At 42.4% G+C, this 23,073-nt stretch overlaps 1 protein-coding gene across 1 annotated transcript; it reads left to right on the top strand.

Annotated features, from left to right (window-relative positions):
• Window positions 1–2,524: 2,524 nt before the first annotated feature.
• Window positions 2,525–23,038, top strand: STAT1 (signal transducer and activator of transcription 1). The gene is made up of 24 exons (NM_001012914.2): window positions 2,525–2,552; window positions 3,629–3,757; window positions 4,396–4,540; window positions 5,461–5,559; window positions 7,207–7,302; window positions 8,028–8,106; window positions 8,699–8,790; window positions 9,411–9,562; window positions 9,819–9,977; window positions 11,290–11,382; window positions 11,880–11,939; window positions 12,119–12,148; window positions 12,232–12,325; window positions 13,144–13,185; window positions 13,635–13,718; window positions 13,959–14,057; window positions 14,215–14,350; window positions 15,804–15,859; window positions 16,219–16,313; window positions 17,625–17,764; window positions 18,815–19,000; window positions 19,600–19,675; window positions 20,286–20,388; window positions 20,974–23,038. The coding sequence occupies exons 2-24, from the start codon at window positions 3,630–3,632 to the stop codon at window positions 20,995–20,997; spliced, it is 2,268 nt and encodes a 755-aa protein (NP_001012932.1). The 5' UTR covers window positions 2,525–2,552; window position 3,629; the 3' UTR covers window positions 20,998–23,038.
• Window positions 23,039–23,073: the final 35 nt, after the last annotated feature.

Genomic DNA, 23,073 nt, shown 5'->3' with positions numbered 1-23,073 from the left:
CCTATTAGTTTTATTTATAAAGCACCCACACTCATACCAGTACTCAGGGCTTCTAGACAAAAGCTTATTTACACATTTCTTCCATCAGCTAAGAGTTTCCTCTGTTTGAGGAGAGTGGGAGATACAAACTAAAACCAAAAAGGACCCAAGCATCCCCCATTAAGTTTATATTCTTTACTGACTGTTCACACAGCAGATGGGAACAAACAAGACCCTACATGTCCTAACAAGCCAGTCAGTTGCAATAAAGACAAAACACGAGACAAGGAAACTTCTGTATCAAGAGATATTTGCAGGGATGAAAACTCTGAGCTGGCCAAATGCCAGGAACAATTAAAACACTCAGCTGCCTGCTGTTTGTAAGCAGTCCAGCAAGTTTGTCTGTTGGATGGAAATCTTGATTATAGTTCATAAACTAACAGCCAGAGATGTGGTTGTAAAATCTTTCAATGTATTTCTTGAACGCAGGCGGCACAGGGAGCAGAGACAAAGGCCACACTTGGGGATTTCCATGCCAGCCTTGCTCTCCATGGCCCAGCCAGGACTCCCACCCCACCTATGGTGCTGCAGTTCGTGCAGCCAGGACTGAACACCATGAGGTTTCCTCACTGCAAGCACTTGCCACTGTGACTCCCATCTACAAGAAGGGTCAGAAGAAGGATCCAGAAAATTACAGGCCTATCAGCCTGACCTCAAAACTGGGGAAGGCCATGGAAGAGATCATATTGAGTGGAATCATGTCAACTGTGTAGGATAACCAGGGGATCAGACCAGGCCAGCATGAGTTCATAACAAGCAGATCTTGCCTGAGCAGCCTCATCTCCTCCTATGATTGAGTGACCCACCTGGTGGTGGAGGGAAAGGCTGTTGACATAGTCTACCTAGACTTCAGCAAAGCCTTTTACACTGTCTCCCGCAGCATTCTCCTGGAGAAGCTGGCAGCCTGGACAGGCGTACTCTCCACTGGATAAAATCTGGCTGGAGGACTGGGCCCAGAGAACAGTGGTGAGTGGGGTTAAGTCTAGCAGGTGACCACTGGTCACAAGTGTGTTCCTCAGGGGGTCAGTACTGGGCCATCATCCTCAGTAAGTTCACAGGTGACTGAGTTGGGAGGAAGTCTTGATCTGCCTGAGGGTAGGAAGGCCCTACAGAGTGATCTGGATAGGTTGGATCACTGGGCTGAGGCCAATGAGTTTTAACAAGCCCAAGTGCTAAAATCCTGCATTTCAGTTACAAACTGTTAGTTAGTGGACAACCAGGTGAATACAAGCCAGCAGTGTGTTCAATGGGCCAAAAAGGCCAATGGCATCTTGGTTTGTATCAAAGGCTGTGCAACCAGGAGGAGCAGGCAGGTGATCATCCCTCTGTGTGTGGCACTGTAGAGGTTGCACTCAAGTTCAGTTTTGGGCCTCACTACAAGAAAGACACTGAGGCCCCAGAAAGTATTCTGACCAAGGGCAACAAAGCTCTGAAGGGTGTGAAGCACAACTGTGATGGGGAGCAGCTGAGGGAGCTGGGGTTGTTCAGACTGCATGAGGCTCAGGGAACACCATACTGCTCCCTGCAACTGCTGATAGGAGGCTGTAGCACAGTGGGGTCGGCCTCTTCTCCCTTGTAACAGCCAAGAAAGTTGTGCCAAGAAAGGCTTAGGTTGGGTGTGAGGAAAAACTTCTCAGAAAGAGCAGTGAAGCACTGGCACAGGCTGCCCAGGAAGGTGGTGGAGTCACCGTCCCTGGAGGCGCTCAAGAGCTGTGCAGTCGTGGCACTGAGGGACACAGGTTAGTAGGCACGATGGTGATAAGCTGACGGTTATACTAGCTGAACAAAGTGGTCTTTGCAACCCTGGCTCTGTGGGAAGGTTCCACCCCCCGCAGACAGGACACAGACTGTGGCGGGGCGGGGACAGCGCCAAAGCTTTCGGTTTCGCCTTCCCGCCAACCAGCCCTTTCTGGGCGCCAGCAGCCTTTCCCCGAAGTCACGTGGTGCAGCGCTTCCTACCGAGCCCCGCCACCGCGCCTGCGCACTGTACCGCACCACGTCCCTCCACGGCCGTCTGCAGCTGGCCAGGCGGAGGCGGGGCGGCAGCGCTGAGGGAGCCGAGTAAGCAGGGTCAGCCTGCACTGCGCAGCCTGGGACTGGGAGAACAGCGGCCCTGCCTCGCGGACGGCTCGCGTGCTTGTGTCTCGCCTATTTTACTTCGTTACACACTGCTTCTCGAACACACCGCGTTCTGACGCGCACTTTTACGCTTCTCCCCTCTCTCCCTAGTGCTACAGGCCACGCGGCCTTTCCCTGATACCTGAAACCCCCGCGTACCCACGCAACCGCACAGCTCTAGGAGCAACGCTGCTCGCGACCCTCTCCTCCCTCACGCGGAAGGAAGAGAGCAGGGGGAGGAGCGCCAGGCAGTGCCGCGTGCGCCCATTGGTCCAGGCGGCGTGGGCCGGGCTCCCATTGGCCCCGCGGCGAGTCCCCATGGCCGCGTCCGTGCGGGTATTTCTGGGCGCTGGCAAGAAGCGCGAGCGGAGCGGTGGGGCTGTTTGTTCCAGCGGGTGAGTGCGGGCAGCGCGCGGGGATGGGCGGTGTCAGGGCATGCTTTAATCTCATCTCCATCACGGTCAGCGGCGACCCTTGAACTGGCCTTGTGCTCCTGCTGCGGGGAGCTGCTGTGCTGTGATGGCAGTCACTGCGCAGTACGGCTTGTCTTAGTCCTATCGCTCCACTTTAGGCAGCCTGCGTTTGCTGCACAGAGCGCGACCTTAGAAGTCAGGGAGTTTAAAGGAAAGTGCAACCTAGGGAGGGTAGGAGAAGGCTTCGGGGTAACCTGAAAGCAGCCCGGCAGCATCTGAAAGGCTGTGCAAAGGAAGGAGACAAGCTCTTTAGCAGGGTCTGTTGTGACAGGGCAAGGGGAAAGGCTTCAAACTAAAAGAGGGGAGATTCAGACTGAATATAAGGAAGCAAAACTGCTTCTTATGGATTCTCAACAATACCAGACAAAGTATTCAACAGGTAGGCCAATAGTCATATACAGAAAGAAGAGTCAGACTGACCCAGCTGGTGAAGGGGCTCTCTGGCAATACAGTACTCCCCCATGAAGCAGCCCAGGTCCAAAAGATGCTCCCCTTTCCCTGGCTGGCCTTTAAATGAGCCATGGGTGGCTCCACTCTTAGCTCACCCTTCTTGTCAGCTGGGGAGCACAGGTGCAAACAATTTGTGCTCCCTGGGCCAGACACAGCCCTTCACCAGGTGCTCCATCACCCCTTCAAGCCCTGACCTAACTGCTCCCCTAAAGGAGCGTGTTCAGAGGAAAAAAATGCAACTTCTCATAGGAAAGAGTGATTTAAGTTTTGACTGACTTCTATCAATGCACCTAGTGTGAGGACAGTCTTAATTTGCAATTTTCGTAATTAAAAGCGGCACAGAAGAAGTTGAACGATTGTTAGCTTATTCCATTTCATCTACAAACAAAACATGCTTCTGTTTGCTAGAACACTTTTCCTTCAATTTTACTATGACCTTCAATTTTACTATTTTAATGAAAACTTGGAATGAGTGCCTTTTCACCAGCTCAGCTCCAATATTAACCTCAGCATTTACATTAATGCTGCTTTTATTCCCCACTTCCCAGGATGACTCAGTGGTACCAGCTACAGCAACTTGACTCCAAGTTTTTGGAGCAAGTTCACCAGCTGTACGATGACAGCTTTCCTATGGAAATCAGGCAGTACTTGGCACAGTGGCTGGAAAACCAGGATTGGTAAGCATAGAAATTGACCTTTGGGTTATATGATAATAAACACTGGTACACGGAGAGTGACAGATGGCAGAAAAGTACTGGGGAAGCAAGCTGCTAGGGACGTAGGGACACCTTTGCTTGTAGGACACTTTGTTAGTTGTGCAGCTACCAGTCTTGAGGAGGGGTGGGAATCTAGCCTATGCAGGTGGACTTGACATTTAGAGTAACAAGTACACCATTTAATGTTTTCCTTGGTTAACATCAAACAAAAGCAGCTATTTTAAGGCAGTCAGTTTCCCTGGCACCCCAGGCTCTCACCGTTCAAAAACTTGGAACTGTTTTCCAAAATTTCTGTGGAGTGTTGTTTAGCACTGTACGATGTGCGTATGTATCAGGGACACTTCTAGCTTCCTGATGTGCATGGAATGGGTCAATGATGTTACACAAAATGTGGCAAGAGTGGCACAGAAGAATAGCAACAGTTCTCTATCAAGAAAAGTGAAGCAGAAGGTAAGAGAATGAAACTAACGTGTTCGAAAGCAGTTCTTTCTGCTCGCATATATTACAGCTGGAGCTGGGATTAATAAAACATTCTCTGTAGTGCATTTTAAGTGCTGGCTGAAAGTATTTAACACAAGCATACTTTGAATTTATTCTAGGGAACACGCAGCCAACAACGTATCTTTTGCTACAGTGCTATTCCATGACCTGCTGTCACAGCTTGATGATCAATTTAGCCGATTTTTGATAGAAAACAACTTTTTGCTGCAACACAACATAAGGAAAAGCAAACGTAATCTTCAGGTATGCCCGGGTATATGTTTAAATACCTCCAGTACTGCAGTTGGATGTACCTGAGCAGGATACTCTGCCATGAGGGATTTTCCAGAGTGTATTGAGAACTCTAATTTTAAAAGTCAGAATTCAAACGTTACTGCATTTTTATTTTTGTTTTAAGTTGGCTGCAGTTACGAAGTTAGTTTCATTAAAAGTACAGTTATGGTTTCTGAGAACTCAAGAAACAGAAGTTGTGGTTTGTAAGGTGTTTACTGCATGTATTTGGAGTACCTATAGGAATGCAGTTTTGTTTGCCTCATCCCTTCCCCGAGCAGTTTCTTCAGTGTCTTGCTAAGTCTCTGATGTGAAAGAAACACAGGAGAATAAGTCCTTACATATAGCTACAGAATCACAATAAATAGCAAAGAATCTCACTTCTGTACATTATATTATACTGGCAAAGAAAAGGACAAGCAATGGGTAGTGAATGGCACTGCAAAATGTATTTGTAGACTTTATTACTTCCCTTGTCTGTGTGTTCCCAAGCGGCAGCAAACATCCCTCCCTTATCTTCCTGAGCAAGAACTGTACCTGTCAAACTAGAGCCTGTCATCAAAACTGTAGCTATACCTCCAAGGTGTGGAAGCGTAGCTTTCAAGGGAGGGCAAGCTATGTCCAGGACTACAATGTACTATCTGCCTTCTTCCAGTAACATCTCCAGCCCTCTCTCATTGTTATGTGACAAGTCCCATCAACTTTTGTACCCTAACTAAAGAAAGAAAAATAGCAGGCAGAGAAATTGCTTCTTAGAGGTGGTTGCAGTCCTTGTAGTCTTGAAGCAAGATACAACTCAGGCTTCACTAGATGCGTTATTCTTGCTAATTGCTTTAATGAAATACAAGAGATTACACATATAAAGTTTAACAATAGCCCATGTCTAATGCCAGGATAACTTCCAAGAAGACCCGATACACATGGCAATGATAATTCACAACTGTCTGAAAGAGGAGAGAAAAATTTTGAACAGTGCACAATTGTCTAATCAGGTAAGTTAGTCTTGAAATGTCCTCTGCGTTTGTGTCTACCTTTCCTATTACTTGGGATACCAGCTGGTTTGAGTAGCATGAGCTATTCAGAAGGGGAAAGGGCCAGAAAGTAATCTTGATTTTTTTTTTGAGTAATGTGAACAACTGGTTTTAATTCTTAGTATGGCCTAACGTGCTCATCAGATCTCATTACATTTTAATAAATAGTGTTTGCTTTACTTCTCCAACAAGATTTCAGCTTCCTTCCTTTTCCATTTTACTCCTGATTTACTCTTTATTGACGAGTTGAGCTGTAATGGGTCTCTGGACTGACTCACAAAGTGGTGCTATTCTTCCTTCCCAGCTACGCTCAATATTTATGTATGTATTTTAAACTGAACCACTGAACCATAGGCAAAGGATGTTCTTCTCCTCATCAATTCTTTGGCAGTGCATCTGTTTGGGTTTTCCTTTCCAAGAACTGTGTTGCAATAAAGAAATCCGCAGTTAGGAAAGCTATGTAAACTACATAGCTCAATCCAATCTACTAATGTAACTGTAACTGACTGAGCACATTACATTCTGAGACAGAAATTCTTCCCTTTACAGCAAATTTTTGATAGTGTTATAGAGAGAACTAAGAGCACTGGAGCTTAGGCTTTCAACTATCCTCCTAATGCAGCTGTGTCCAAAATAGCTCTTTTAAATATGTAACTCTGGCAAAGCCATTCCCAGATACTTTCCTCATAGCTGAAGTGCAGCTGGCAGTTTCTGTACTGGCTTATGACATGAAGCACCCAAAACTTCCTTTTCAGCATTCCAGATGTTTCTATTAATAATAATTTAAAAAAAGGAAATAAATCTTCTTCCACATATTGTTGGCGCTACATGATACGCCATGCCCTACCCTCTGATTTCTTGTAAATTATTTCCATAAAGCAAGCAAACTTATAAGCACCATAAAAACAAAAGAGAGACTCCTGTGTTAGACAATACTCAGATTGCCATCATGGTCCCACTTAAACTTACGCTGGGAACCTTTGCCTGCTTGTAAGTTGCCTGCAATGGCAAAACAGTGTATTTCTAATTCTTACAGTAGTTAAACGGGGAACAAAAATCCTGTCTTTGAAATTACTGCAACTCTCCCTGAGAGAAGTCATGCTATGAGCTTCTGAAATGAATCCTTCCAGTACTGAGATCTGAAGTTTGCCTTAATGCCCTGTAGGAAACTGCATACTGCATTACCCTGTATGCCAGCCTATCTTGTTCTTGTGCCTCACACTTTCCTCCCCAGAGCCTGACTGGATGACTCAGACAGTTAAAGGAGATGTGATCCAGCCTTCAGTGTTGCTGTTTTCCTGGAATATATTTAGAAAATGCATGAAGATAAGCAAATAAAACAAAAAGGATTTGTGCAGAGAAGTTTTTTTTATAGCTTTTTATTACTATGACATAACATGCAGCATCTCCATGTGAAAGATGTTTCTTCACCCTTGCTTTTTCTTCACAAAGTCACTTTTACAAAAGAGTGCTATGATTTATCAGAACAAGTAAAACCTCAACAAGGCTGTTTGTCAACAAAAGCCACCAACTGACATTAATTAAGAAGTATTTACTGTTAGTTGAGTCTTGTTTGACTTCTGATTTTGTTCTGCTTGCCTTCCTCAGATGGAAGTGGGAGGTGTACAGAACACCATGACTGGGATGCTGGATAAACAGAAGGAGCTTGATGCAAAAGTTAAGGCTGTAAAAAACAGTGTTACAGTGAGTATAGTATGATTCCAGCTCTATTTGTAGTAGTGCTTATTGAATCATAAATGTCAAAGAGTTTTCCATATATGAAGTATTCTTTAAATAACAAGTATAAATTAGGCTATTGTTTGGTTTTCTACTCTATTATCAGTCACTGGTACATAGTAAGTCAGTACTTGTCAATAGCACTGCTATACAGATTGAGATTTGGCTATTGTGGCAATATCAAATTTCTCGTGCTTAAATTATAGTAATAAAAACATTATATCTATATGGAATACTATGCAACCAAGGAAAAATTCTTTAGAAGATTATCGTCTGACATTTCCTTGTTATCTATAGAGTTTTTTTTTTTCTCCTGTTAACATATCGGTGCTTATTGCCTTAATAAATACCATCCTAAGAGTAAGCTATTTTCAGTGCAATACTCAAGAGTTTGTGAAGAGTTGAAGATGCCGTATGCTGTCCCAGATGGTAGCCTAGGTTCTTCTAAGTTCTCTCAGCTGGTATGGCCAGGCACTGAGGGCTTTCTGAGTTTTATCATGGACAGATTTTTATTTGCTTAAATGAGAGAGGGAAGGTAACTAGATAGTGGTTAACTTTAGAAATATTTCCTGCTAGGGAATTCCAGGAAAAGACATTCGTGAGTGTGTTTGTTGGCAGGCAGATCCTGGTCAGACATAGTCTTGCATAATGTGAAATTGAGTAATTGTTCCATCTTCATTCATGCTTTATAGGATGTAGAACAAGACATCAAGACATTAGAGGATGTGCAAGACGAATATGACTTTAAACATAAAACCTTCCAGAATAGAGGTAATTTACTGAGGACATACCTTATTGTGTGCAGTTCATAAGATAGAGTTTATTCTTATGTCAGGAAACTAAGTTTTATATGCAAACTTACCCTCCTCCATTAGTTCTGCTTTATACTGAAACCTGAATCCCCCAAAATAGATTTTCTTTGTCTGTTCTTACAAGAGTTTTTTTTTTTGCTAATGCAGTGTTCTTTTGTCCTCTACACTCACTTCTAGACGTAGCAAACCGTATAGACTCTGACTACACTGGGTTCATTTTGTATATATGGCTGTTTTTTTCCCCCCACTATTTTGTTTCAAAAAAAGCTTTATTTTCCAACACAAATTTACAGTTGATGAGCCCTCAGAGGAGGGTTGTGGTTGGAAAATGGAGCATCAAGCCCATCTTTGTACTTCATGGCAGGCACCATTTCCATAAGGCACATGGGTGCTTCTAACTTAAGGTCAGTGGGCAGTTGAAATGGTAGCTGGGGGCACTGCATGGGAGCTATCAGCCTGGGTTTTCCTCACCCCTTCTTTTCTGTACTCACAAGACCATGTCCTGCTGCAGTTTTCCAATCTCAGATTCACAATTTAGACTTATTTTACAGAGTATGAGCCCAATGGTGCATCACAAGAGGAATGTAAGAAAGAGCAGATGAATCTCCAAAAGATGTTTTTCTTACTTGACATCAAGAGAAAGGTAACACCTTAGTTTTCTTTCAGAAGGCAGCAGCACTTGGTTTTCAGCACTTTCACTGGAATGACATGTCATTCCTATTTAAAAAATAAACAAAAAACTCTGCTCACATTTGAAGGAACATTTTGTTCTTCCCATCCTTAATGGAAATCTAGAATATTGCTGAGCAGTAATATTTCTCTTCTAGCTGCCTTTATGAAACTTGATCAGGTACATCTCAGAGAACAACAAGAGGAAAATGTAGTATTGATAATCAGGTTTTTAAGGGGGGAAAAAGCAATCAAAGAGTTTGCTTAACTAAAATATAGCTGCAGACTTACTCATTGCAGTGCTCGAATTTCCAGCAAACACTAGGGGGTCCCAAGAATACACTTGGGAGGTATGTAGATGGACTTCACTTCTAAAGAAGTCAGTGATAGTAAATATATGTTGTTTCTCCACTTAACCTAGCTAATGCTCCAACTAAGAGGTAGGTGGGTCAGAAGAACTCCTCTGTTGATAAAAGAAAGTATTTCTTTGAAGTCATTGGAAAGTTTTGCAAGGCACAGTATTAGCTAAATCAATAGTTATTTTTTCTGTATAAAGTGTTCGTAATAAACAGATTACTTCAATATTTCCTTTAGGAAGTGGTGGCCAAGATAATACAGCTCTTGAACACCACAGAGCACACACAGAGTGCTCTTATTAACGAGGAGCTGGTGGAGTGGAAACGTAGGCAACAGACTGCATGCATTGGTGGCCCACCCAATGCCTGTCTTGACCAGCTACAGAACTGGTAAGCCTCCAGTCAAGGATTGTGTTAGCTGGGCACTCAAAGTATGACAGATTACCAGACCTGTCAGATATGCCACATGTGCTGATTATATATTTTCATTCTGTCACAGCTTAACTAAAGAGCATTGATTTTACTATTGTATCTCCAATAAGCAAGCAATGCTACCCATGCAAACCTTAGGGATGGTTACCTTGCTGCTGTCTCAGCATTATTACAATGAAAACGTGCTAAAAATAACAGGACTGTGTAATTGTAGGTTCACCATCATTGCTGAAAGCCTGCAGCAAGTTCGTCAGCAGCTCAAAAAGCTTGAGGAACTGGAGCAGAAACTTACTTATGACCCTGACCCTATCACAAAAAACAAACAAGTTTTGCAGGACCGAACGCACAGTCTTTTCAAACAGCTTATCCAGAGGTAACAGACTAGAAAAGCCTTGGGATTGTGTGAATGAGTGGATCTGGAGTCTTCCCTTCTGTTTGCTCAAGTGTTTCATGCACACTAACTTGCATTTTCTGAGGTTTTCCTGAGTTTGTCACAAACATTAAACAACTATTTTCAAGATTCCCTCCTTTTTTGTTTCTCCAGAGGTTTAGGCTTGTGGAAAGGATTTGTGGCCTACCATCATTTAAGTCAGCAGGGGCTTTGCTACAACGTGTATCAATTACAGAATCAAACTCCTAGTCCATCAATTCATTTTTTGCTTTCAACTTCAACCCTGCAAACCAGCTCAAGTAAATGGATGCAGGAAACCATCTACACCAAGCTATGCCCAAGATAAATACACACTAGATTCTCCCTCCTTCTGGCTCTGGTTACATCTTCCTTGTCTCCAGCACAGGGAGAGCAGCCCTAGGTGTGTCCCACCTCTATAATGCAAGTTACTGTAGCTAGTACATGCTCACATAGCTTCACAGTCTCATTCTTTAAATATACAGTAGGCAACAGTTCGTGTTGCTGAAGACTGGAGACTAGCAGATACAGAGCAGAGGCTTAGATGCAGTATGTAACCCCCTGTACGGGGACTGGAACTCAGATGTCCAAAAACCCGTTCATATGCCTTAACCACTAGTCTGCAGTTAGAGAAAATAGGTATTATTCTTCAGTCAATTGAAGGTCAACAAGGAAGGGCTGTGTTAATCCAGATTTCTGATGTGCAATTAAGTGGAGGGAAACGTCTCAACTTGCTAAGGTGCCCAAGACTTGCTAATACAGTATACCTGTCCATATAGCACAGTGCTGCACAAATGGCACCTGAGATGGGAACAGTTTGGGGTGCATTAGAACAGGTTAGCCTCAGGAGTTTGCTCTGTAGGGTTAGCTAGCCCTTCCTGAATCCCCAGTCTCATTTATCTAGCTGTTGGGTGTGTGTTACAGTACTGTAACACAAACTGAGCAGTGCAAGTGAAGCAAAACTCCTCACTTGAATTATACAAGTTACCTCAGTATTTACATGCTGTTTGATTTCAGGGAATTTCGAGATGGCACTCCGTCCTCCCCAAACAGTTCATGTATTTAGGAAAACAGCTATCTTATGAAGTCTTTAAACATCCCTAGCCCCATTGAAGCAAGCAAAGAAACCCATGCTCAGACCTCTGTTGAGACAAAAACTGAATTAATAGATAAAGCATGCAGTATTACTGGTAAATCCCCATTCTTTCTGTATGTAACTTCATATTCCTTAGAGAATATATTAATAAGTCAAAGCATTAATCTGTTCTTTCCATAGCTCCTTTGTGGTAGAGAGGCAGCCTTGCATGCCAACACATCCACAGAGGCCATTAGTCCTGAAGACAGGGGTACAGTTTACTGTGAAGCTGAGGTATGTTTTCTGTTTCTCCTTCTTTGGTGTTAAGCCTTTCATTTGATTGGCTTCCTATGGCTGGGAGGATTGCACACCTTACAGGTAGCCCAAGTGCTGAGCTGAGCTCAGGGCGGCAAGGGAAATGTGATGTGGCAGCAGTATGTCTTCTAACACATTTAACTTCCAGTCTGTACCCTTGACCAGGTGTGGTGATGATTGAGTGTCTGAGAAACACAACCAGACAGTAGTAGGTCAGATACAGGCAGACCATTCAATCATGTAAATAACTCATTTGCCAATCTATTTTTATCCCTACATCAGGAGCTGGGGTCAGTTGTACAGACACTGCTAATCTATCCTGTCACTTAATCTTCATTAGCTTATACAGAGCAAGCTTGGGGCCAATACATGATTTTGAGCTCTGCAGATTAAATATATCTGTGGTAAGTTTTTCCTCTTTAGTGCTGCTATCTTTTGCAGTGGTAGTCATTTTGTTTTTTTGTTCTTCCTCCCAGATTACTGGTGAAATTGCAGGAATTGAACTACAACCTGAAAGTGAAAGTTCTATTTGATAAGTATGTTGCATTCCTTTCCTTGTATAAGGCAATGTTTGTTTTGACTGCTCAAACCAATTGCTTCTCTTACACAAGAGATTTCACACAGGCATTTTACCAGTTCTCAGTCAACTATTAGAACAAGCAGATTTTCCGTATGCAGAATCTTTAGAAGATTTTTAATTTTTCTTTTTTGACAGAGATGTAAATGAGAAGAACTCAGTCAAAGGGTAAGTAGCCTCTCAGTTTGACATATTGAAGTTGGATTCTTACAATGATTTCAGGCCCCTAATTGTTTTCTCTCTTTGTGTAGATTCAGGAAATTTAATATTCTGGGAACAAATACAAAAGTAATGAACATGGAAGAATCTACTAATGGAAGTTTAGCAGCAGAATTCAGGCACTTGGTAGGAGACTTTTTCTTTTATTGACACATTTGTGTGGGCAGAGGGTGTGGTAGGAAATAGGTTCCTTGTGAAAGAGGAACCGTTAATTAACATTATCTTCCCTTTTCGAGATCTTTGGCCTGTTTCAATTGAAGTGCTACTGCTTTTGTCATTGAAATAGGGCCAGAAAGGCAAAAAAGTTCTTTGCTGCTATATGGTTTATCCTGTAAGGAGTTGGTTGGAGAAAGAGTAGAAGCCTAGACATACCATTTTTGCTTTTTCTGAAGAGGACCCAGAGAAGGAAGAACATGGAATAGTTTAAAGATCCTTTGAGACTGGAAGAAGAAAACAGTCTAAGAAATTCACAACCATTTCAACAAGAAATTCAGTGTCTTTAGACTATACAACACTGGATGTAGAGTGCGTGACAAGGGAATTAGGTTGGTTCTGTCATTGCAACAGCAAAGGAAAAAAATACAAGTCCTGAACCAGTTAATGTAGAAGTCTCTTTGTTATCCAGAAGGAACACTACCAGTTTCCAGAACTGGTACAACCAATTCTGAGGTTTAGTTTAATAAACCAGTATTTCATCTGATCCTTCCTGATTTCATTCTGCTTTTGTTCCTATAAAGTCTTCATATAAAGACATTGCATCCTAATGGTGCAGATTATATTTTCACAGATGAATACTTAATAAAAGACTGGTACCAAGTGGGAGCAGACACTAGTGCAGCAAGTTTACATGCAGTTAAGGAACTACAGCACGTAAACATTTGCATATACTACTGGCTAAAATAAATGAGTGACAGATTTTTTTGTTTGGTTTTTTTTTTTTGCAGCAACTGAAAGAACAGAAAAATGCAGGGAACAGAACAAATGAGGTATGCAACAGTAACCTCGTTCACAAAGCCAAAAAGACATTCAAATATTTAAGACAGTGCTCCATTCAGCCCCACAAAAAAACAGAGGAGATTCACGACCAGTAGAGTTGAGTACTTCTGGAAAATGATCTGTGTGGGAGATACTTGCATATGAGAGCTACTGCCAGAATGGTGTCCCTCTGGACTCTCCTTCACTAACTTAAACAGGGCTTCCCAGTAATTGCAGACTTTTCTGTCTTCTAGGTAGCAGCCAAAACAGAGATGCTGAGCAAATACCCATCCTAACACAAAGTTCAAGGAAATCAGCATTATCACTTGACAGGCCTGTAAACCCTTTCTGAAGTCCAGACAAGGAGCATCCCAGAGCCAGTAACCTTGGGAAAGAGGAATTTCCCCTATAGAAAATCCTAACGTTTTTTTTTTTTTTTTTTTTTCCTTCATCATCAAAGGGTCCTCTTATTGTAACAGAAGAACTTCACTCTCTGAGTTTCGAGACACAGCTGTGCCAGCCTGGCTTAGTAATAGAGCTAGAGGTAAGGCTTAAATGAAGGAAATGGAATTAACTTACTCTATGTCACACCTCTATTTGACAAAATCACCTAACTCTTTCTAGTATGTCATACTGAAAATCTCCCACTTGCATGTATGTTTTCAATGAAAGAGATAAGGCAATACAAGCAGGGAGTTAGAATGGCAACAGGTTTGTGAGTTATTTAATGAAGGACTGCAGCAGGGATACAGAATGCTCTGACATGCTTATGTGTCCCTTTCAGACCACATCACTTCCCATCATTGTCATCTCTAATGTGAGCCAGCTTCCAAGCGGATGGGCTTCTATCTTATGGTTCAACATGCTGTCTACTGATCCCAAGGTACAAGCAAAACAAAAACACTTCTCTTCCTGCACGTAGAGCAGTCTGCACAGTTCCTGAAATTGTATCAGAAATGCAGTTTTCAAGCATTCAAGCTGGAGTACAGCTTGAATTTACGCTTACTAACTGTACATTGTATTTTCCCATTCTGTTCTAGAATTTGTCCTTCTTTCTAAACCCACCTTGTGCGAAGTGGTCTAAACTTTCTGAAGTTCTGAGCTGGCAGTTTTCTTCTGTGACAAAAAGAGGACTTAACGCGGATCAGCTGAACATGCTGGGAGAGAAACTACTTGGTATGGTCTGCTTCTATAACTAGGCTTTTTGGTTCATCTGAACAAGCAGGTAGCCTGTTTGAACTGAAGCAAGTTCTACGTGTTTTCTACAATTTATTTTAAGTTTCTGCATCTTATCACTCCTTTTCCCATTACACAATATCACACTGTAGCAATGCAGTGTTTTGCAGTTTCAATACAATAAGAGTTTGCAAAAGAAGTTCAGATGATGAGAAATCTGTAGTCCTAGCCTTGGAGTTCTGTACGCCAGGGCAGCACTAATTAGGGCTACTTGTGCCTTTTGAAAAACTACAGAACATGCCTTTTTTTATTATTATTACTTTTATCTCCAGTAGCTTTAACTCAACATATGCCCCCAGCAAGGAATGCTGACTCTGTCTGCCCATATATGGTTGCAATATTTAAGCACATACATTATGGAACTACTGAAATATATCAAATTAAGATTCTCCAAGAGCAGCATCCTTAGTAAGAGTCTGATCAGCCATGGGTTTTGTTTTCTGAACTACATGTCAGTTTGCCTGATAGCATCTGTCACAGCTACTGCGTTTGCATAGGAAACTCAGAATAAAAGTACTGTTGATTTGGTATATTCCCTAATATTTAAGTTTCAGAAAGGATTCAGTAGGATGGTATTTAAATCTCATTTCTGCACCTAAAAAGTAGTTATTTATAAAAAAAAAAAAAAAAAATTCTAGATTCATAGTATAGTCTGTAACGGAAAGAATCAGGTCCCAGATGTATTCATAGTCTGCAAAGCTCTAGGTACTGTGGTCACAGCACAGGGGTTTCTTTGCAGTTTTGATGCAATTATGAAACACACTATCAAAACAAGGAGGGGAAATGATTGCAGCAGGAACGAGAAGAGTGTAGTTGGGACAGATCTAGGAGTCAGTTTCTGAGACTAAAGCCTACAAGTTTACAAGTGAGCAACCTGATCTAGAAGGAGGTGTCCCTGCCTACAGCAGGGGGTTGGAACTAGATTATGTTCAAGGGCCCTTCCAACCCAAACCATTCTATCATTTTAGGAAAATTCTTAAAGATGTTGTAGAGTCTGCTGAGCTCCTACAAAAAAAGCTTATGGCTTGCTATTTACTTGCTCTGCTGTAGAAGAGAGATGTTTTCTTTTTTTTTTCCAAGATGCTCCTGTAAAAAGATTAACTGATAAATGTCAAGCATAGCACAGCGTACAAGGTGTCAGAATTAATTGGTTCCCATTAGGCAAAGCTTGTATTGCAATCTGTGGCCTGCTTAAATACATTCCCATTGAGTGAATTTCAGATGGGAACTTTACAAGTGCTCTCTGTGCTAGCCTATAAAATACAGTAGCCTTCCTTTTATTTTCCTTCTTAGTCCACTACCTTGAAGTGGTAAAGTTAGCACTCAGGATTTGCTGCTGTATTTCCTTTCAGTAATGTATGGATTTTGACTGAAGTTGATATATTCTGTTCAGGGCCAACAAGTGGAGGATCTCATGATGGCCTTATTCCTTGGACAAGATTCTGTAAGGTATGAACTCACTGAAGAAAAGAAATTAAGAGGGTTTTTCTGAGTGTTTGTTTTGTTTCCTATTCCTGCCCATCCAAGAACCAGAGCCTTTTCCGTATTCTTAAATGAGCACAGTTGTATAAGAGTTAAGCAGTGACACCTGTGAGTACTGTAGGTTCAGGCAGCCTTTTCTTTCTCCCTGCCTCTTGTCTTAAGATTCAGTACATGATTCATTTCCAATATCTTGTGTCCCTTTGAAGTAGAGGTGGGGTGAAGAAGAAAGGGAAGAAACATGCAAGAACAGGAAGATGATGGCATTGGTCCAAAGAGCTTGCTTCCTCTCCAGTTAACACTCATGCTTCCCCATCTCTGAATTTCAGGAAAACATAAATGATAAAAATTTCCCTTTTTGGCTGTGGATAGAGGGAATCCTGGAACTTATTAAGAAACATCTCCTATGCCTCTGGAACGATGGGTAAGACCCGAGTTAAATTAACAAATAATCAAGCCTCAAACCTCTCACTTCATGGTTGCATTGTGAGGTTGTTTGTGCTGATACTTTGAATTGAATCAAGTGGATCTTGGAAGGAAAAAATCCTGAGGCAAACAAATTCTAGCAGTGTGGAAGATTTCACTGAGACAGCTACTTAAAGCAAAAACATCACATGACCAAGTTGCAGAGGAGGGCTCTGATCATTCCATTTTTTGACCTCTGCTTCTGCTATAAGTAGATTCTTCCTACACAACAGAGCCTCCTCTGTGTTTGTCTGGGAAGAGCAAAATATAACAACGTATAATTCATCAAGTTATCACCCATGTTAAAAAAAAAAAAAAAAAAACCACAACGATTCCCATGAACAATGCTAGTGAGCCTCCGGTAGGTGGCAGCTGCCAAACACCAAATTTTATCTACCATGTGAGTTGAGCTAGTCTATAATTATAGAATAATGAGTAGTAAGACTGTGAAATTGAGTATCGGTTCTGTTTGCCCTTTTATACTGCATTATAAAGCCTTGCTTTCTGTTATTACCTATTTCAGAAGTAACTTCTGCCAAGAACAGGTTCAGTCACGTTCACAACTGTGCATTTTTAGTAGTCTTTGTATTTATCCATGTTTAGAAATCCTATTAACAGCTCACTCACCATAGGGGATCCCACAGGTCTGCAGGACATACAGCGAAATTGCTCTTGCAGCATTCAAGAGCTGTTTTAACTGTCCAGTTCCAGATAAGTTTGGTCAAGCCTCTTATATAATGGCCTTGTTTCACTTCCAAACACTAAATGAGCTGCTAACAAGAACAGAACACAACTTCAGGGACTCATTTAATAAACAACTAAGTATCAGGAGAACGCTTGCCTTTCTTCCTGCTCAGGGATGGGAAGGCAGAAGATTGTTGTTTATGTGCTTTTGAAGCTAACTGCTGTTTAGGATCTGACCATGCAGCACACACAACTTGACTTCTGCTTCCACAGTCTAATTTTGATAGCAAGAGACAGCTTATTTTATTCCAAGCTTAGGTAAATGTTTAAATAAGCCACCAGGCAAAATGAAGAGTGATGAGGGGAGCAGTGCTGATTCATGGCTCCTACAGTGCAGCTCCAGCCTGTCAGTCCCACTGCTGGCTTCCCAGCTGCAAACAGGACAAAGCTTTCTAAGAGGCTTTCATATATACTTCAGCTCTTCTAAGTGGAAAAAAGCTTTTTAGTTTCCATAGCTAGACCAGTACAGCTTAGATTTTGTATTGAAAGTTTAACTCAACTTTTTTTCCCCCCCTCCCATGTACAGCTGTATCATGGGTTTCATCAGTAAAGACAAAGAACGTGCTTTATTGAAGGACCAGAGACCAGGAACATTTTTACTGAGATTCAGTGAAAGCAGTAAAGAGGGAGCAATCACTTTTACCTGGGTAGAAGGATCTCAAAATGGTAAGTTGGTAACAGAGAACACCTCTGTCTTAGAAGTATACACTTAGTTCAGAGCAGTAAGTCTTCGTGCATTTCTCTTTCACTCTGTGAGATAACACAACACACCCCTAGCAATTCCACCCTGCCAAGCAACAGGCCACAAACAGATCCGCACCTTATTTGGTATAGTTGATAAGCCTTACAGGTGGTAGTGCTAATTTTCAACTAGGTCTAGTAAGACTTCCCAGATACAGCTTCTGACCTGAATGTTTCTTAAGCATGTACCAAACACACTGTCTTCCTGCCTAATGAGGTTCCCTCTAAGCAAGAGATCTTCAGCATGTATGTGTACACACACAAAAATCATCGGTGTCTCCTTCCATCTAGCCCCATAGCACCTCATTTAGAGATTCCTCTTCCAGGAACTGTTCACTACAGGTGCATTTGATCCTCTGTACTATTGTTCTCTGCCTTCATCTTGCATGCAGTATGCCTTTCTTAAACTCATTCTCCATCCCATTTATTCTCGTGTTCTTCCCAAGCAAACTGCATTACCTCATTTTCTTCACAGTTGTCCTTCCTGTAGTATATGGGAGTGGACAGATGAACTACTTGATACCTTAGTTAGCTGTGCTACTTTCCTCTCACCCTCATTCAGGGGAGCCTGCACACCCTAAAGCTGCAGAAAGATCCAACCCCCATAGTCCTACCAGGCCTCTGACCCATCATAGTGCTTAAATCAACTCTACCTGCCTGGATATTGACATTTCACTTGGATGAGCCCAAGGCTGCTTACTGCTGGAAGAAGGAAAGCACTGAATGTGCTTGAATCACCTCTTCATTCTTTCCCTTTGCTGTCCTCATACCCAAGTCCAAAACTGAGGAAGGATAGATGGCAGGATTTGGAGCTTTCACGAAGGCTTCATATGTCTCTTGTTTTTCATAAGAGCTTCTCAGTGGCATTCTAAAAATCAAACTTCCTAATAAGAAATGAAATTTAAGTGTCATCAGCTGACAGAAGGTTGCCCAGGTAGCACTAACTCTAAGAGCAATTTATTCTCTCATCTGTAGAGCCCCAGTTCCACTCAGTAGAACCATACACCAAGAAGGAGCTCTCTGCTGTTACTTTCCCTGATATCATTCGCAACTACAAAGTGATGGCAGCTGAAAACATTCCTGAAAATCCACTGAGATTTCTGTACCCAGATATTCCCAAAGACAACGCCTTTGGCAAATACTACTCCAGGCCTAAGGAGGGTAAGTGCTATAAGTGGCTCGTGTTGAGTGTTCGTTCTTGAGATACTCGGGCACTGAATCATTTCCATGGCATAGAAAGAAGAGGCAGCAGTGGGACTGAAGATCTTGGCAGCCTGACCCATACTGGAGTGCTGCTTAGCTAGAAGCTGAGAACCAGCACCTGTACTTCAGTAGGTTAAGAAAAGGTTGTTAGAGAGGAACAACACTAATCAGCTCAGAAACTGAGAGCATGATTGTCTGTAGCCTCTAATGCAGTTTTATGTTTGCCTGTGATATATTTCAGAAGAGTAGGTTCTTACTAACAGCTAGATCCGTAAGGGTCATATTTACTATTACACTACACTGATACTGGGGCCAGATGGGATATATTGATACAACTATATGAAACTTTAGGGGAGACTGTTCCCCTGTTTCAGTAGTGGAAAAGCAAAAACTGGCCAAGAAATGAAATGAATTAACCACAATGCCATAAAATGCACAAGAGAGACCTATGTATTGTTTTGGCCACAAGCTGTATTTGGAATAACAAACATAGCAGCATGAGGTAAACTTGCTAATAAAAAAAAACAAGGCATTTATTTTTTTGTCTTTCCTTGAAGCCCCAGAGCCTATGGATACAGATACTCCCAAGGGAAACGGCTACATTAGGACTGAATTAATCTCTGTATCTGAAGTGTAAGTTCTCACATAAATGCTGGATTTCTACGAACTATGCATGATATTTTCAGCTGTAGTTCATCAGTGTTCATAACATTCAATTTGTAGGTGCCACCAACAAATCTTTTCCTCTCTTTAAGAATGTGATCATCTCACCTTTGTGTACTTTTAATTGCTGAAGCAATTAAAATCTTTAAGTAAAAAACCATTAAAACAAAACAAACAAACAAAAAAAAATCCAAGGCAAAACATTCACAGCTAGGCCAATAGTCATATACAGAAAGAAGAGTCAGACTCCCCCAGCTGGTGAAGGGACTAACAATACAGCACTCCCCCCAACAAAGCAGCCCAGCTCTAAGAGGTGTTCTCCCTTCAGTGGCTGGCCTTTATATGACCCTGAGTGGCTCCACTCTCAGTCTGCCTCTTCTGGTCAGCTGCGGAGCACAGGTTCATACAATTTGTGCTCCCTGGGCCACGCACAGCCCTTCACCAGGTGCTCCATTACCCCTTCAAGCCCTGACCTAACTGCTGCCCTACAGTTAATGGAAATTCTGGACTCAAAGGCAGACATGGTAGCCCAGCTGTGCCTCACTTTTTTAGTGAACGTTTCTCTCTCTTCTCCTATTAGCCACCCATCCAGGCTCCAATCTCCAGAAAATCTGCTGCCTATGTCTCCTGAAGAGTTTGATGAGGTATCTCGGATGGTGGATCCAGCAGAGATTGACACAGTAGTACGTATCACAAAGCATCCATTTGCAGGAGGATTGAGCTAAATTTCTCCTTTTATTTCCCCCCATTCAGATGTACAGCAGACACTTAATGCAGGTTAACGCTTCAAAATGTTTCATTTCAAAGGTGTAAGAGAAGCTGGGAATCCATATTTAAACTTGGATTGCTGAGAGTTGGTCTTTCCACTTTTTTGTGGAGATAGGAGTGAAGAACAGTGCAGCTTCCACAGAGTTCCCCCTCCTCCTTATGGGGAGACAGAAAAGGAGGAAGGAATAATGCTGTAATCTTTTGCGTGGTGTTTGGGGAAGGGAAGAAAGCTGGGGAAGACATGCAACTTGGAAGCACCGCTGCACCAGTGCCTGTGAGGTACTGCCTGCTACAAACCAATATCATCCCTTTGTTGTACTTCAGGGAAAAAAATAACCAACAAATTGAAGCATGGTTCCACCCCCACAGTAGTTTGAGCACTGGATTCACATCTTTATATATTTGGGGAAGACTTTATTGTACTCTGTTGTTAGCAAACAAAGCAGAGTGTTAAGGCTTTACTCTCCTTGCTTAGTTGACCTGTACTTTCCTTATTGCAGATGTGTTCAGCATACACGGCGTAAAGGTAGAGCTTCTTACTGCACCACTAGCACAGCCAATCAGCTTCTGCATCCTGCTCTCCAGTTGGGCTTCAATTCTTTGGGAAGGCTATGCGTAATTCAAAGCACATCAGTTTCTGAAAGTCCAGTAGCAATTTCTAACCAGGGGGGAATATAAGCAGCATTTGAATAGTCCCTGTATGTGCACTTCTTTATTTCAAGTTGCATTAAACAATTTGATATTGACAAGATGCTGTGCAAAGAAGAGTGCAGGAAGAAAGGAGAACAGGAACAAGGGGTCCTCAGTGAAAGTAAGGGGAGAAATGCACTTAAGTGTATTAGTTGAATGGAACGTCTAAAGTAGGTGGCTGTACAAGAAGGCTTCAAAGGAAAGCTCATTCTTTTGCAGAGGTTCTGTTCAGAAAGCCTGCACCTGCTGAGCATTTGCTTCTGAAGAACTTTGAATTTTCTTTTGCATCACAAAAAAAGGAGCAGATGAACACTGCAGGTACACACCACAGCAAATCCATGTGTTGCTGCAGTTTGTTCTGGCTTTCTTTGATACAGGCATAGCATGCAAAAAACATTATCTGGATTTCATTTTTGCTCGTTTTTGTGGTCAAGTCGTCTTGGGTAGGAAAGAGCACTTCTTAGGACAACTAATTAACAATTCACTGTTAAGAGGCAAGGTTGTCTTAAGCAGTGGGTCTCCTGGACGAAGAGCATATATTAGTCCAGACTGCTAATTAGCACACAGCTGATCAGAAGGGCTCCAGAACACTGATGCTGAATCCCATATCACAGAATCACACAGAATCACAGAATGGCTTGGGTTGGAAGGGACCTCAAGGATCATGAATCTCCAATCTCCCTGCCAGGCAGGGCCACCAACCTCCCCGTTTACTAGACCAGGTTGCCCAGGGCCCCATCCAACCTGGCCTTGAACATGCTTAAGCAGAGTTGCTACTGCAGCTTCTGAGCCTGCTGCCGTCCACTGCCAGTGCCTGGGAGATCAGCCCTGCAGCGCTACTTTGCTGCCATTCAGATACGCTAAATTGATCCACTGATTCTTAAATAAATAAAGAACCAGCTCAATTTAGTGTTCTGCTCAAGATGACCTATGTGGCCCCTGAAAAAGCTCAAGGGAAGTTGTCATGGTTTTGTAACTTCGCTATTGGTATTCCACATCATAACATCATGGACAAAAGAGAAGAACTACGTATCCCAAAGGACCTCACAGTCAGAGAAGGAAGACACATCACGGAAGATACGTCATCTGGTTGCGCGCAGTTCTTCTTCACTTTCGCTTGATGCTGGGAGAGGAGTGGGTGTGCTTTCCAAGCCGGGCGCCTTCATCAAGTAAGGCTTTCGGTTTCGGAAACTCTCTCACTCTCTCTCTCTCTCTCCCTCTCTATCACTCTTTCGCTCTCTCTCCCTCATTTCATTTGGTTTATTATCCTTACTCCCAATTAGATTGTATTGTATCGTGTCATCTTGCATCCCAACATCATAGTTAGTAAAATAAGTTCTCCTTCTTAGATTGTTGCCGCCGCTTCGTTTTTTCTCGGGAAGCCAGGGGGGAGGGGGAACCGCAAGCCTACTGCCCCCCTGTCATGGGCACAGATCTATCTAGGTAACTCCGTGACAGAAGTAAAATTTGAAGGACCTAGCCAAGTGTGAACTTAAACAGAACATGGTCCTACACTTTCTTATTTTTTTGTGCCAAACATTGCTGAGGTTAACAGAGAATCGCCACAACTGGTGACCTTGTGCTTCTGTGTTGTCATGAATAACCGAATGCTAAACTGTTTTGTGAAACAAAACCAGACATTTGTTTCTTGACCTATACCTTGTACCCACATTTTATGTGCTAGTTTGTTTTCATTACTTTCAAACTACAATGTTAGCAGCAAGGATAAAATTTTCTTATGAGATTTAAAGCAGCAGCCATAGGTCAGCTTTGCCTCTACGTGGCCAGTAGTCCCAAAAGCATTATTGTTCTTTCCACTCCCTGCTAAGGGACTGCTTTTTTGCTGTTTTAAATAAATGGAACCATCTGCTGACACTTGTCCTTTGTGTATTTTGGCTCTTACTTTTATG

This window comes from Gallus gallus, chromosome 7 (genome assembly GCF_016699485.2).
Source record: "Gallus gallus isolate bGalGal1 chromosome 7, bGalGal1.mat.broiler.GRCg7b, whole genome shotgun sequence".
NCBI lineage: Eukaryota > Metazoa > Chordata > Aves > Galliformes > Phasianidae > Gallus > Gallus gallus.
Note: the sequence above shows the minus strand (reverse complement) of the source record. Positions and strands in the feature narration are given on the sequence as shown.

Coding starts and splice junctions, on each gene's coding strand:
- STAT1 (NM_001012914.2), top strand. CDS start 3,630: ATGACTCAGTGGTACCAGCTACAGCAACTTGACTCCAAGTTTTTGGAG. Junction 4,541..5,460: donor AAAGCAAACGTAATCTTCAG/GTATGCCCGGGT, acceptor GTCTAATGCCAG/GATAACTTCCAAGAAGACCC. Junction 14,351..15,803: donor GCTGGGAGAGAAACTACTTG/GTATGGTCTGCT, acceptor TATTCTGTTCAG/GGCCAACAAGTGGAGGATCT.